This window comes from Triplophysa dalaica, chromosome 2 (genome assembly GCF_015846415.1).
Source record: "Triplophysa dalaica isolate WHDGS20190420 chromosome 2, ASM1584641v1, whole genome shotgun sequence".
Classification (NCBI taxonomy): domain Eukaryota; kingdom Metazoa; phylum Chordata; class Actinopteri; order Cypriniformes; family Nemacheilidae; genus Triplophysa; species Triplophysa dalaica.
In genome coordinates, this window is record NC_079543.1 from 19,813,487 (window position 1) to 19,826,734 (window position 13,248).

At 37.2% G+C, this 13,248-nt stretch overlaps 1 protein-coding gene across 10 annotated transcripts in view; it reads left to right on the plus strand.

Moving 5' to 3' along the window:
- Positions 1–597: 597 nt before the first annotated feature.
- Positions 598–13,248, plus strand: part of rapgef2a (Rap guanine nucleotide exchange factor 2a) — a 31,864-nt gene continuing 19,213 nt past the window's right edge. For 9 of the 10 annotated variants that reach the window (XM_056767551.1, XM_056767615.1, XM_056767586.1 and 6 more), the window contains exon 1: positions 599–1,260. In XM_056767551.1, the coding sequence (XP_056623529.1) occupies positions 1,177–1,260 (84 nt within the window). In that variant the 5' untranslated portion in view covers positions 599–1,176. Of the gene's footprint in view, positions 1,261–13,248 lie in introns of all 10 variants that reach the window. The other variant, XM_056767567.1, reaches the window with a different exon arrangement.

Below are 13,248 nucleotides of genomic sequence, written 5' to 3' on the forward strand. Positions count from 1 at the left end.
ATAGTACATGGAAACCCACCCTGACCCGGAGAACACGCAAACACCACACAGAGATCATTCGACGTGTGATAATCTAGCGCGACCTGGTGGTCACTTTGGGTATTAGTCAAATTTAAGCAGCTTCTGTGTCCAAACCCACAAAAAAAAAAATATCGAGCTCTATTATACAATCTAAGTATCAACTGATGTTCAAGTAATGTCAAACATCAACATCAACTGGGCATAAACACCTTCCAAAATAAGTTGTATGTTTACATATGATGTCATTAAATTGAATGCTTAATATGATTGCTGTTTATTGTTAGAAATTTAATTTATTATCCTGAATAAGGCGTCGAAACTAAAACGACCCAAATGGGAGTACGGGAATGTTAAAAAAAAACTGTTTAAGAAACGAATGTTAAAAACAATATCAGAGCCTCATTTTGATATTTCAAATGGTGATTTCCATAATCAGGTACAAAAATGATAGATCCATCTAGACACTACCGTTTGTCCATTGAGTTTACTAGTTTTCAAGGACACAGTTAATCTAATTTCAAGTTTGGATGAATTGAATGTCCACATGGGGCGCTAGAGTCCAATCGTTTAATCCCTTGCTTGACAAACTCTTGAATCACGGCGTTGTCATCATCGGTTCATTTTCTCTCCGCCCGTCCGTCGTACAGTCGCTATGGACGAACGTCACTTTATTAAACTACTGCGTCTTTGGATGGCGTACATATAGTTTCCCGTTTTATCAAAATAACGGTTATATACACTCGCCGGACGCAGCGATCGTGAAAAAACATCGGAGTTAAACGTTACGCCTACATATCCGTGAACCTCTATCCGGACTCAGGACAATGCTTAGACGTTTCTGGACTTGTTCGTAGTTGTTTTATTGATGTTACGTGATTCACTTACCACATCGGCTTCCTGTTAGTTCTAAAAAGTGATCATTACTAGCCTTAAACTTTTTAACGTGCTAAGTATCTGTTGGCGTTGGGACGTTCCCGTTACCCCAAGATTGCCCACAACTCCAGTCCGCGGCTCTAAAAGTGGGCCACATCGAGCCTCTTCGGATTTTGGGGAACCATTGAGTTTGGAAATGACGACTCGGCCTGTAAGAAGGAGTCGAAAGCGTTAAAGGGAAATGAACGGGATTTCATAAAAGAGATATTGTGTTACACGTGAATGCACGCCGACAGAATGGCGTCTTATGTGGACAATAGTTTTCGGCACGCGATCATGAAGAATCCTGCCGACAGGACGCAACAGGTAAGTTAAGAGACTGCAGTTGCGGTATAAAATACTCTAAATTATGAGAGACGATGTGTTTGAGAATGTGTGCTGTTAAACAGTGCTTTTAAAACGTCCCACCCTGCAAATACTCAGTTAAGGGAGGCAGCTTAGCTTATAGTTTACGTGAACGTGTCTATTAAACAATACAACCATTTCATCAGAATGAGTTAACGTTAAAGCATCTAAATGAAATGACGTATAGTCCCAGTACTGCCTCCGGGGTTGGGTACATTGTTTCATCAATCCGCTTGTTTAACGGCGCCACAAGCTCTAGTTATCATTCTTGGGGTATTGCGGTGTGGCTTTCAGTATTTGGCAACACTATTTAATGATTTGTTCCACGTCCACTCTCTGTATTTTCCAAAGCACTGTTTGTAAGTTGTTTTCAAATTGTTTCTTAATATAGACACATACTCATCGGAGTTGGTCGGACCTTGTTTCTGTGGTATTACAGGCATGTATTACTCATCTATCGGAAGGGAGTATTTCCTATAGCATGAGCAGTCCAGACTAGATCATCCTTATTGAAACCAACAGAAACAAAGATGATTTAAACCTCAGGCTGTAACTTCATTACTAGCAATGCGTTAGTTTAAATGTCTTCCCACGATCCTCCTACTTGTGGCCCCAGTAAAACTACGTTTGAGTTGCTTATTTATGTGTATGTGTGGGTATGTGGGATTGTGAATATCGAGACAGGGAATCAAAAGAATGTGAGGAATGTTGTTTAGGGTACATGTCCTTCAGTTCTTGGCCCGTGTGTGCTGCCATGAAGATTAAAAGCACTGCTTTAAAGGATTAATATTTTGTGATGTGTTCGGGTTCATAGATAAGATTCATTACGTTTAGGATTTTGAGGAGGCCCGAGTGAGTTTAGAGACACTTAAGAACAAGCCAGCAAAGATGTAAACTTGAGAGGGATTCCTAAACAATGGTTGAATTTATGCCAGGGGTTTTTGGCACAGGGTGGAGTAAATGAAGGAAATGTTCTTGTCTGAACATTTTATTGCTGTTTTGGAGATGATTACTTGAGTTTTCTTGTTTACAAAGGTTTATTTATTTACAGAATGCAGCTGTATTTTTCATTTTTGTGAGATCATTTCCCTTCATTACGTACCCCAGATCCACAGGGCTCTAGATATATGCGAACTCAATGCAGCCGGGAAACATTTTTTTAATCGCAAAATAGACCAAAACTAAGTAAATTAGCTGTGCATCATCGACTAATGTTACACACAAACAAGCCGTCCTATCTAATGCACTTGCAAAACTGAGATGCACTTCGCAGCTCGGCGAAAGTGATCTCGTGGTGCTTCAATGCCATATGCCAATGGGACTGCGTAGTGTTGAATGTTTTTCGAGCACACATCTTGTTTCACAATCCTTGCGATTTCGTTGAAACAGGAATCGATCAAGATCGATTTCGATTTAAGATTGTCAGATCGCCCACACCTAGGTTGTCTGTCTACGTAATAAGTATTCTGTAAGTCACATTGGTTAAACATGTCAGCTCAATGAAAAATCTGTAAAAGGTTTCCACTGGCTAGTGGATTTTCAGCCGGTTATAAATGCGAGACCTTGCATTATCAGATGATCCTGTTGTGTTAGTGCACACAATGCAGTCTTGATCTGACATAAACACTTTGAATGGAGTTCAGTAGGCTAATATTGTATTTTTCCATATAGATGGTTTTCATATAGCAGCCTCAGGCTAGATGGTCCAATATCGTGCAGTGTCTGGAGGAAGGGCAGGAAATTGAGCAACTTATGGTCTTTTATACAACAACGTTTATATCTAAAAGCTGATTATTTTGCACTTTCCCTGTTAGTTTAGATCAATGGCAGCTTACAGTATTGTGTGCTTGTCCTGCTAATCATTCTTACAAACATTTATCAAGCAAAGTGTAATTTTACTGCAGCACTAAAACCAGCAGACTCTCAATATTTGTTTACATACACAAATATATACCGAAAAAGGGTATTAAAAATGCTCTTGGCTAAACTGTGAATGCGTATGTGCACAGGCTTCTATCGTCAACTTTTGGCCTGGCATGCGTAATAGTGTTTTTTACTTGTTTTCGTACAATTGTTTTGACAATTTTATTTATGTAGAACTTGTTAAAATAAGCATGCAAATGAATACTTCAGTTTTAATTTTAATTTTTGTGTATTCACATTATCATCAGCACAGATGACATCTTGAAAAACAAGCAAAGTTGCTGATGGCGATGTCGTCCAGGTATGTTTAGGGGCATAGTATATAGTGAAACTGTGGCGCAGGTTAAGGTTTTGCAATCTTGCATATTTTCAGGCATGCAGAGTTTCTGGTTCTATCTCATATTTTTTTTCTCTCTTCCTGCAGTCTATCAGTCTCGCACACTTTTAAATTCACACACATACATGGTTAATCTGCCAGCTGCCCGCAATGGCAGCAGAAAGCCACAGCGAACCTTATGTTTGTGTCAGTGCACAACAATCTCATGAGTCTCGTGCCCGCACAAGGAAGCGTTTCTGTGCTGTTTGCACTGTATTCATTAGTATAAACTGCAGGATATGCAAGCTCTGCTCTCAGACGAGAGACTCTTCTCTCCTCAGTTATGTAAACAGTTGTCTTTTTTTCCCCCAAGGCAGTTATGTTTTGTATGGCCTCAGTGTCTGTGTGTGCGTATAAACTGAAACAAGTGTGCGGCCAACAGAGGCTTTAGAGGTGTGCGGTGCTAATTCCAATGTATTTACCCTCGCCTTGGTGTGGTTGCTGCTGAGGGCAACAGGAAAGAGCAGAGGAATGAGATGTACTGAGATAAGAGTAGGAAAAGAACGAAAGAAGAAAACAGAACAGACATGACCAACACAAAAAAGGCAAAACAACTGGTTTTTTAAGTCTCAATGCCAAACAAACCTCAGTCTTAAAGGGAAAGTTCACAAATAAATTCATATACTTTCATCTTTTATACACCTTTATATTGATCCAAACCTGAATGACTTTCTTCTGTGGAACACAAAATTAGATTTTTAAGAACACTGGCTACCAAACAACAATGGTCCCCTTTGACTTCTATTTTATAGACACCCCTTAGACCTTTCTCAAAATGTTTTCTTTTGTGTTCCACAGAAGTATGAGGGAGAATAAACGATGACAAAATGTATATTTTTGGGTATCCATTTATATTATCCCTTTAAATCAGTGTTTTTAAATTGGACACTCTTTTTATATAATAATACTGACTTTCAAACATGTGCTAGATTTAGAAAAGCACTTTAGAGCCTTTAAGGAAGAGTTCTCAGCCTTTTTTTTCGATGCGTTTTATCTTGATGAAAACAAAAGCACTGCCTTGTTTTACTCTTAATAACTAATGACCAAATTTGACTTGGCCCATATGACTTGTGCACAGGTCAATACGTTCAAGTCATACATGTTGAGTTGTAACGGTATTACTTTTTTATGGTATGATAATCGTCTGAGCGCCTGTCGCAGTTTTACGGTTTCACAGTTGGCGGTTCTACATAATAATTATTATCAGTAAGAGACTGTTTGACTGTTGGTTGAGCTGGATCAGAAGCAGGTTTTGCAGAGGTAGCTTGAACTTAATAAAAGAATTATGATAATAAACCGAATTACAAAAAAGGAATATGTATTTATTTAATAATTTCTGCATTGAGATTTGAGGAAATTAAATGGTTAACAAGAGCTTTATAATGTTTAATTTTTATAAAAATGTTGTGTGTATAAATAGAATAAAACTAAAAGGCAATTTTTCTTCCATTCACCTAAATTGTGCCATGCACACAAATCTGACATTATGCCACCCACACAGATCTTGTCATTTTTTTCCCTCTGTTAGCCATAAAAGTGCCATGTTTCATCTAAACGATGACTTAATGCGTGAATGCTGTTCGGTTAGGTTTTTTTAAATCTTTTAAGCTAGCTCATAGATGGAAAGATGCATAAAATCTCAAAAAGAACCATCTGTTTGAATCATTTTCCTCCATTATGAGATTTCGCCACTTTTAGAAGGCTGTGCAGGTTCTGAGAACAGATTACAGCAGCTAGTTTTATGAGAATTGGAGCATTCATTCATGTAACATGTTCCAAGATGTTCCAATGTTTCATTTATTCTTCATAATCACATGATACTACTCATAGTTTTGTTTAAAATGTATTTTGCTTGAGACGGTGAACTACTCGCTGAGTGTAGCTTAATTTATTATAAGCACCGGAAGCGGTCTGAAAGTTTTGCATCTTCATACGCAAAAACTCTTTGCACCAAGTTTGCCAAGAATTAATAAGGTAACCAAAAAAATCTTTATTGGATTCATCTGAAAAAGAATCGTTAGATTTGTCGACGATTAAAATAATTGTAAGTTGCAGCCCTAATTGCACAAGAACTAAACTAAAATAAAGTAATTTCAAAGCGCATGGTTGGTGGTAGCGGGCCTCTGCACTAAGAGAGCAGTAGGTGGATCTCTGTACAGGAGCCTAATGTTATTTAAGATCTTCAGGGTACAGTCCAAACTTCCCTAATATTAACCACAAGTCAACTGAAAGTGTCATGTGCATTAATAGATGGCACAATAGAAAAATTTGTTGAGTTTGTTTGTGACGGCCTATGACTTTAGAACAACGTTAATATATTTATTAGCCTAATGACGCTTGGTGTTATAATAGACCAAACAAAAGTGGCTTGTGTTTTCTATTTGCGTTCTTCCGTGTACTTGCCTTTCTGTCTTAACGTCAACAGTCACAGACGTTATGAACATAGAAGACTGCTGATCGAGGTTATATGACTAAACGAAAAAGGTTAGCAGAGTTTCCTGCACACCTTTCTCTTTGTGCTTGGTGTGGGTCTATGTGCAAGCTCTCAGTGCGATGAACGCACATGTTCAGTACTATGGTTTCTTTAGTTGTAACTCTGTTTAACAGCAACTGTTTCTCAAAATCCTGTGGGAAACACTGACATCTCACAGTAATGTTTTGCTCAGAATACCATGAACAGGTCTTCATAATTTACAATTTTGTGGCTCAACAAATCCAGATCTAAGCGTTGTTGCGGAATCAAAATCTATGTGTTAGTATTGTTAGTATATAGCATATTGTTTTCGCCTCAAGTCTTTTAAATACTCACTTCTGAATGACACCTTCGAGAAACTAAGAGCATTATTAGAAATTTTGGAGGGGTTTGTATTTGTCAAACTCTCCCAGCTGTGATCCATTTAACCTTTTCCCAGAACTTTGGTGACTTCATATAGGTCAACGGTGAAGCTAAAGGGAGTATTTTTAGAAAGAATGTTTCCATTTTTACGCCATTGGGCATGTGGGGGGGGGTGTTTAGCGGAACCTTGCGTTTGTCTTTTTCTGTTCCTTTTCCACTTTTTCATCTGCATTGATGTTTCCGTGCCCGATAAGCACATAAACACTTACTCTTGTTGCATTAATAATGAAGTCTTATCAGTCTTTCCTGTCCTCCTTGCATGTTCTCCTAATCCAGTGCATTAATCACTCGGAGCTGATAAATGAAGTCTGCTCTTGTCAGATTTCGCTCGCATGCGCAGTAGAACATTTGAGCAGAATCATGCCCACATAATCTACCGTAGCTATTTTTTATGCATGTTTCAGGTTAACACTGTGGGTGTTTCATTTCTTCATTTGTGTAATGAAAAGCCTAAAATCATTTCTCGTTTGTCTTTTTTAGACTTCCAAGAAATGAGTTTTCAAAACTTTCCTTTCCTCTCACGTGTCATCATTGAAAGGAAAATGAGAAGAATGGCAAGAAATATGTTAATCCCATGTTTTACTGGACTGTAACTATTCACATCTGAGATGTTTCTGAAAATGAAATGGGATTGTTTTTATGTGGGTTAGGACGGTGTAATTATCAATGATGTAAAAAGACCTGAGACAATATCGCCTGTTGTTGGATTTTTTTAATGAAATCATTAGCATTGAATAACATTAGTTTGTATTAACATCTACACCACTGGCATCACCAGTCAAAATGTTTCTAACCAGTTTTTCTAAACACAGACCATTTCTGCCGTTGAAAGCCCTGCCCCTAAACTAATGCCATTGGTTGAATCAATGTTTCCCGGCTTTGGCTTATTCATAGTTTTTTATACATGTGAAATCTACTTTTTTATATGTTGCGCCTCGTTGTATGGCATTAAAAGTTAAAAATGTCCCGGTTAATGATGACATTGCTTAAATGCCCCTTTCATGTTTCTTTTATTCCGTCAGCAAAAAAAAATGCTGATAATAACTTAACTTTGTCTAATAGTTATTTTCAGTTTTTGTCTCGCTGGTCTTGTGATCTCAATATGACGTGTAACATGTAGGGTTGGTAATTAAAAATTTGCAATCGGAATCGAAAGGCAAGGAATCGGATCGGAATTGAAAGGAATACGAATCGGATACTTGAAATTAACATTTCAATTCCTCTCATCAATTCTTGTGGGCATATTTCAGAAATCTGAAATCTGCTGAAATCACAATATAAGCTCTTATTAAAATGAATCATATTTTACCATAGTAAGCATAGGAACCACAGATTTAACATAGTTGTGTTATAGTAACTACAGTTTAACCATGATGTAGTTAAATCGTCGTAATACAAATTGTGTTAAATCAGACAAAACATGGTTCTGTGTATCCAAACTAGTCAATAAGCAGGCCAAATGACAATATAGGTTGATATCTAAATGTTTTACATCAACTGTGGAATCAAAACTAAGGCTAAAATCTGCTTTTTTAAATGGCATATCGCCGTGATATCATTTTAGTAAAGTTAATGTGCCCTCATAAGCTATAATCAAAACCAGAAACTCCCCCCCACCTAAATCGACATCCTTCTTTGCATGACATGGAGGTTTAGACTATTAACTCTCCAGTGCCAGGCTTCCAACAGGCCACTTAATTCCATATGGACAAAATCAAGCCCTACCCTACAGCTTTCAGAAGCTGTTGCACTTAGATATATGTCTAGTTGAAAAACATCATCACAACTTTTGTTTCATGCCGCCCTCAAAAGGCAAATTTCAAGAGCATTACAAATATTGTCACTTTTGCTTTGAATATGGATGGCTGTGTAACACGCTAGGAGAATGGTGTGCTTCTCAGAAGCTAAACAGAATGTGAGTTATTTAGGGTCAGAGTTCAGAATGGGAATTCATGTTGCTGTCTTAGACAGGTGCTGGTTTTATTCAGCATGTTCAGAATGCGTATGGATTGTTTTTCTATAACAATAGCCTACTCGCCATCTGAACTGTAGCTCAGACAATGTTTTACTAAACTTCAGTAGCTCTCGGCTTTCCGAGTCGGTGGCATTGATCCCTGTTCACCCGGCTGGCTCTAATGGTTTTTCCCACCTGCTAACCCAGCCACCGAGACACCAGGTGGGGGGAATTTCATGCTAGTTCTGAATGGGTTGTGAAACTCAGAAACCACACAAACACAGATGCTGGGCAACCGTTAGGCCCTTTAAGTGTTGATGTGTGTATTATACATTTTTGCAAGAGGAAGACATTACAAAAGTTGTCGATGTTGTGTCTTGTGGTCTATAAATGCAAAACCATCGTTTTAAAAATCATCTATTTGGTGGGTTGTTCAAACGACTAGTTGGTGTTAATGAGATCAGTTAGGGAACCTTCCCCAGCTCCATTCATTTTCAGCAATGGCCCTGGTAATGGTGCCAAAGAAACATTTTAATATCTGATTTTCTGTTTGTGTGAGCTGTAAGGTCTAAATTGTGGTACACTTTACAAAACGGGATAAGATTGCTCTGTATCTTAATCGCAATCTCTTTAATGTGACGCATATTGTGATGTTTGTGGTGGTGCCCTGCCGTATTGTAAAACTGAATGCATCGAATTTACACACATATTTCGTGCTTATCTGTGTGGTTAATAATTGTTCACACAAACCCAGGACTCTAATCATATATACATGCAAACAGAAGCACTAGAGAAATGTGGCTGTTAAGCTTCTGTCTGCAGTGCATGTGGCTTTGTTTGAATTCAAGGTGGCTCTGAGAAGAACAAAGTGTTTCTCACACAGGAAAGAGGTTAAGGTGGAGCTTTAAACACTGATTCACATAGAGGAACATAATGGCATAATTTGAATCACCTGATACGGGAACTTCAAGTATCAGGTGAAACAGGAGCTATTTAAATACTATTTTCATAGACTGCTGAAACTGAAACTGGTTTTATGCCCAAAAGAAAACAAAACACAGTGGAGCTTTTAGTTTTTGTTATTTTCACAAATTTTATTTTATGTTTTCCAAATTGTATTTTATTTTCATTAGTTTTTTAATTGTTTATTTGATTAACGTTATCTTACAAGTCCTTATGTGTTTCATACTTTTAATATAATATATATACAATATGCATTTTAATTTTGATCAACCGGTATGAAAAGTAATGAATTAATTTGTTTACTCATTTATAGACCTCAACTTCTTTCACAAGAAAACTCTTCTTGGGACTTTTCCCATCGCATTGCACTCAGTTGATATGGAAAGAAATGTATAATTTTTTTGTCTGGTAATTTATTTGCAAGATTTTGTCATTTGTTTATTTTGTCTTTGCGCATAGAAAATCGCGTTTTATCACATCGCGATAACGAATTATTCGTTCACCCCACCGTGGGTCCTCTTTCATGGAATTTGTCATTGAATAGTTTCTACAGTAGACCTTAAGAGACAAAATGCTCTACAGAGCATGTTTCATTAATACATTAAATTCGGGAAAGAGGTAAAACCTGAGGACATCTTAGTTCTGTGTCAGCCACCGTAATGCTTTGAAAGGCAGGGCTGGAGTGAGCTGTTGGTTGCAATTCGCAACCTCACTGCTAGATGCCACTACATTTCATAGTAAGGTTGCAAGTAATAGTGATTATCAGTGTTGGGAACGTTACTTTTTAAAAGTAATTTGTTAAAGTTACTATTTACTTTTCACAAATAGTAATTTATTAACCGTTACATCATTATAAAAGTAACTAATTACCAGGGATTGTAACTATTGCGTTACCTTTACATTTTTTTTCAAATATGTCAAATAACTTGGATGCCCCCAATATTAAATATCTTAAATGAATTAAATGGAATCTAAATGAAATAAATTATTTGTATCGAACATTGTACACTAATCTACACTATTTTAATGTTGGTGTGGGTCAATGTGAGAGACTCCTTTTTAAATTCAATATTTGATATATCAATATATTATTATTGTCAATATTGCAAATGTTATCATTACTATATTGGAAATTAAAACACATTAGAATAGTTCAGAACTTTTACTATTTATTGCAGAGACCACAACTGGTCAACAAATAAGTCTAACAATAAATGATGCTTCTAAAGACATGAACCAACTTCACAACTGCTAGACATACTGTACTGTATTACTTATTTTTCGTAGTTCCTTACAAAAATAAAAAAGTTTATTAACCCAAAGTGCTCTTAATGTTTGACTGCTTTCCAGTATGATAGCGGAATGTTAGTTCATGCATACTTTAGATACCATTTTAGGAGACGGAATATTTAAGTACTCGCAGTTATTGTTTGACAGCGGAGCGCGAGAATAGTTTCACTTTTGCTTTGGAAATATTTTAGCTTCGGGTTATCGCAACAGCATCTCTGCCTCATTCCATTCTTTTTAAAAAGTCTCTGTGCTTTGCTTCACATTGCCGTGACTGAAAGACAGAAAGTGAACAAGCGGCCACACAGGTTCTAGTGTCATATGTTTGACTACCAAGGATTTGGAAAACATTTGAATACGCTAGTGTGGTTGAAGACCGTTTTCAAACGAAAACTGTTTTCAAAGGGAAACGTATGGCCAAGGTCTCAGCTACTCATTTTGTGCGACATGTGACGATGTGAGGTGATTCATTACATTATAATTACTTGACACCAATGTGGAGCCTCTTTCTTCCTGGGCATAAGTTGCACGTTACATATACATTCCTTGCGCATTCCTTGCATAACGAGGGAAAAGTGCTTATTTTCCAGTTTGCGAAAGCAACATTTGAACTTGTTGCTCTTGCCATGGCTCTCTGATTCCTAGACATTGATTGGTGTACTCTGTGCATTTGTGGTTGGCAAAAGATGAAAATGTACTTTACCTAAGCCAACCATCAGTAATAAGGTTATCTCCCACCCCACTCACATGCCAATCAAAATCACTTGAAAAAAACTTTGCAGGTCCTTTGGATGAGAGCGAGCCTACTCAGATGAAAACTGCTTCAGTGAGCTCAATTATAGTAATACTGCATTTTCTTGTCAGTAACGGTAACAGCGTTGTGACGGTGGAAACAGTCTTTCATTTGATTACTTGTTACTGAAAATAGTATCGCCATTTATTTATAACTCGGTTATTTCCAACACTGGTGATTATCACATGTTAGTCTGAATGATCTTAAGCAACCTGAAACAAACAAATATAAAGCTTATGGGAAAAATCATAGAAATCTATTGGTCAGAATATCGGTTTATTAACTGATGTGCATTTTATTGAAGCGGAACTGAAACAAACGTTTACAGACACATATATATCTTTATCAACAGGCTTCCCCTTTCTTATTAGACAAAAATCGCGGATTCAAAAAGCTGGGCATTTATTGGTGAAACTGAAAGTTATGGTGATGCTTTTAAAAGGGACATGGAAGCTAGTGTTCATCCCGTTTTTTTCACGTTTGATTCAATGTCCCTCTGGCCAAGTCTTCCACAACCAACTGAAATGTGACGTTAGTCTGATCTCAAGGGACCCGGTCCAGTGCCAGAAATCTTGTGCATGTCTGACTTTCAAAGAGGAAATGCCACAGTCCAAGAATAAACATTCCTACCCTTCGACTCAAATCAACCAATCATAACCCGCTGTACAATGCCTCTGACTGGAACTCATTGGCTTGTTTGAATTTTCTGTGTGAGTTGACTATGGCAGGAGTAAATGAGAGGGATGGATGGATGGATTGTGAAGGGAGTGGAAGATGATGAGAGAGGCTTCTGGAATGCCAGGGAGGAGAAGAGAAAACAGTGACGCATGTGGAGGTCTGACCGTATAGAAATATGATACGTGAGAATGTTGGTGTTGTGGCCTTTAAAGTGCTAGGCCTCTGTATTTAGCTACACATGTGTTCTTGTGTATCTTCGTCAATGTGCATGGTGATAAATATACATTCTATATCTATATTCATTCTATATGTTCTGTGTGTTTCTAAAAAAAATATTCAGGTGTAATTGTAACTGGTCATATTGTCTCACACATATGGTCATTCTGTGTAAAGCACCAGTAAATGGAGAAAGTCATTTTTACAACTTTATTTACAAATTAAACCCAATTGGCACGTTTAACTAAAGATTTCAATTTGAATCTGTCTGTATTTGTATTTGTCATGCAAGTTATGAAAACCCTGTAAGGCGTTTGTGAGATTTTTTTAAGGGCAAAAGGCGAGTGTTATCGATAGAGAAAAATGAAGCATCATAACTTTTGCAATAAGCCTGTGAGCAAATAATAAGCATCATCACTCCAAATCACAGGAAATGCTTTATGGAGGATATTGTATAACAAGTCAACAGGATGTTGTGACTTTCGCCTCAGGAATGTGTTAAAGGGATAAGTGTCATCCTTTATTCACCTTTGTGTTATTCCAAACCTGTATGACTTTCTTCATCAAAACATTTTAAAGAATGTTGTTAACACCAGACAGTTTCAAGATTCAACCTTCAAGTGTCAAACTTTGGTACAGTTGCCTTTAAATGTTTGTGGCGATACACTTAACAGGTAACCAAGTAAAAAAAATATCAGATCTAGTATTCTAGAATCCGTTCCAATCCGAGCAGAGAAAATCGATCCATAATTGGTTGGAGAACGGTTTATAACGTTATTTTAGTTTAGCCTATGCATTGTTACAAATACAAAGCCTAAAAATTTAAGTTAAACATGTTTTAGCTTATAGTAAAGCTATTAAAC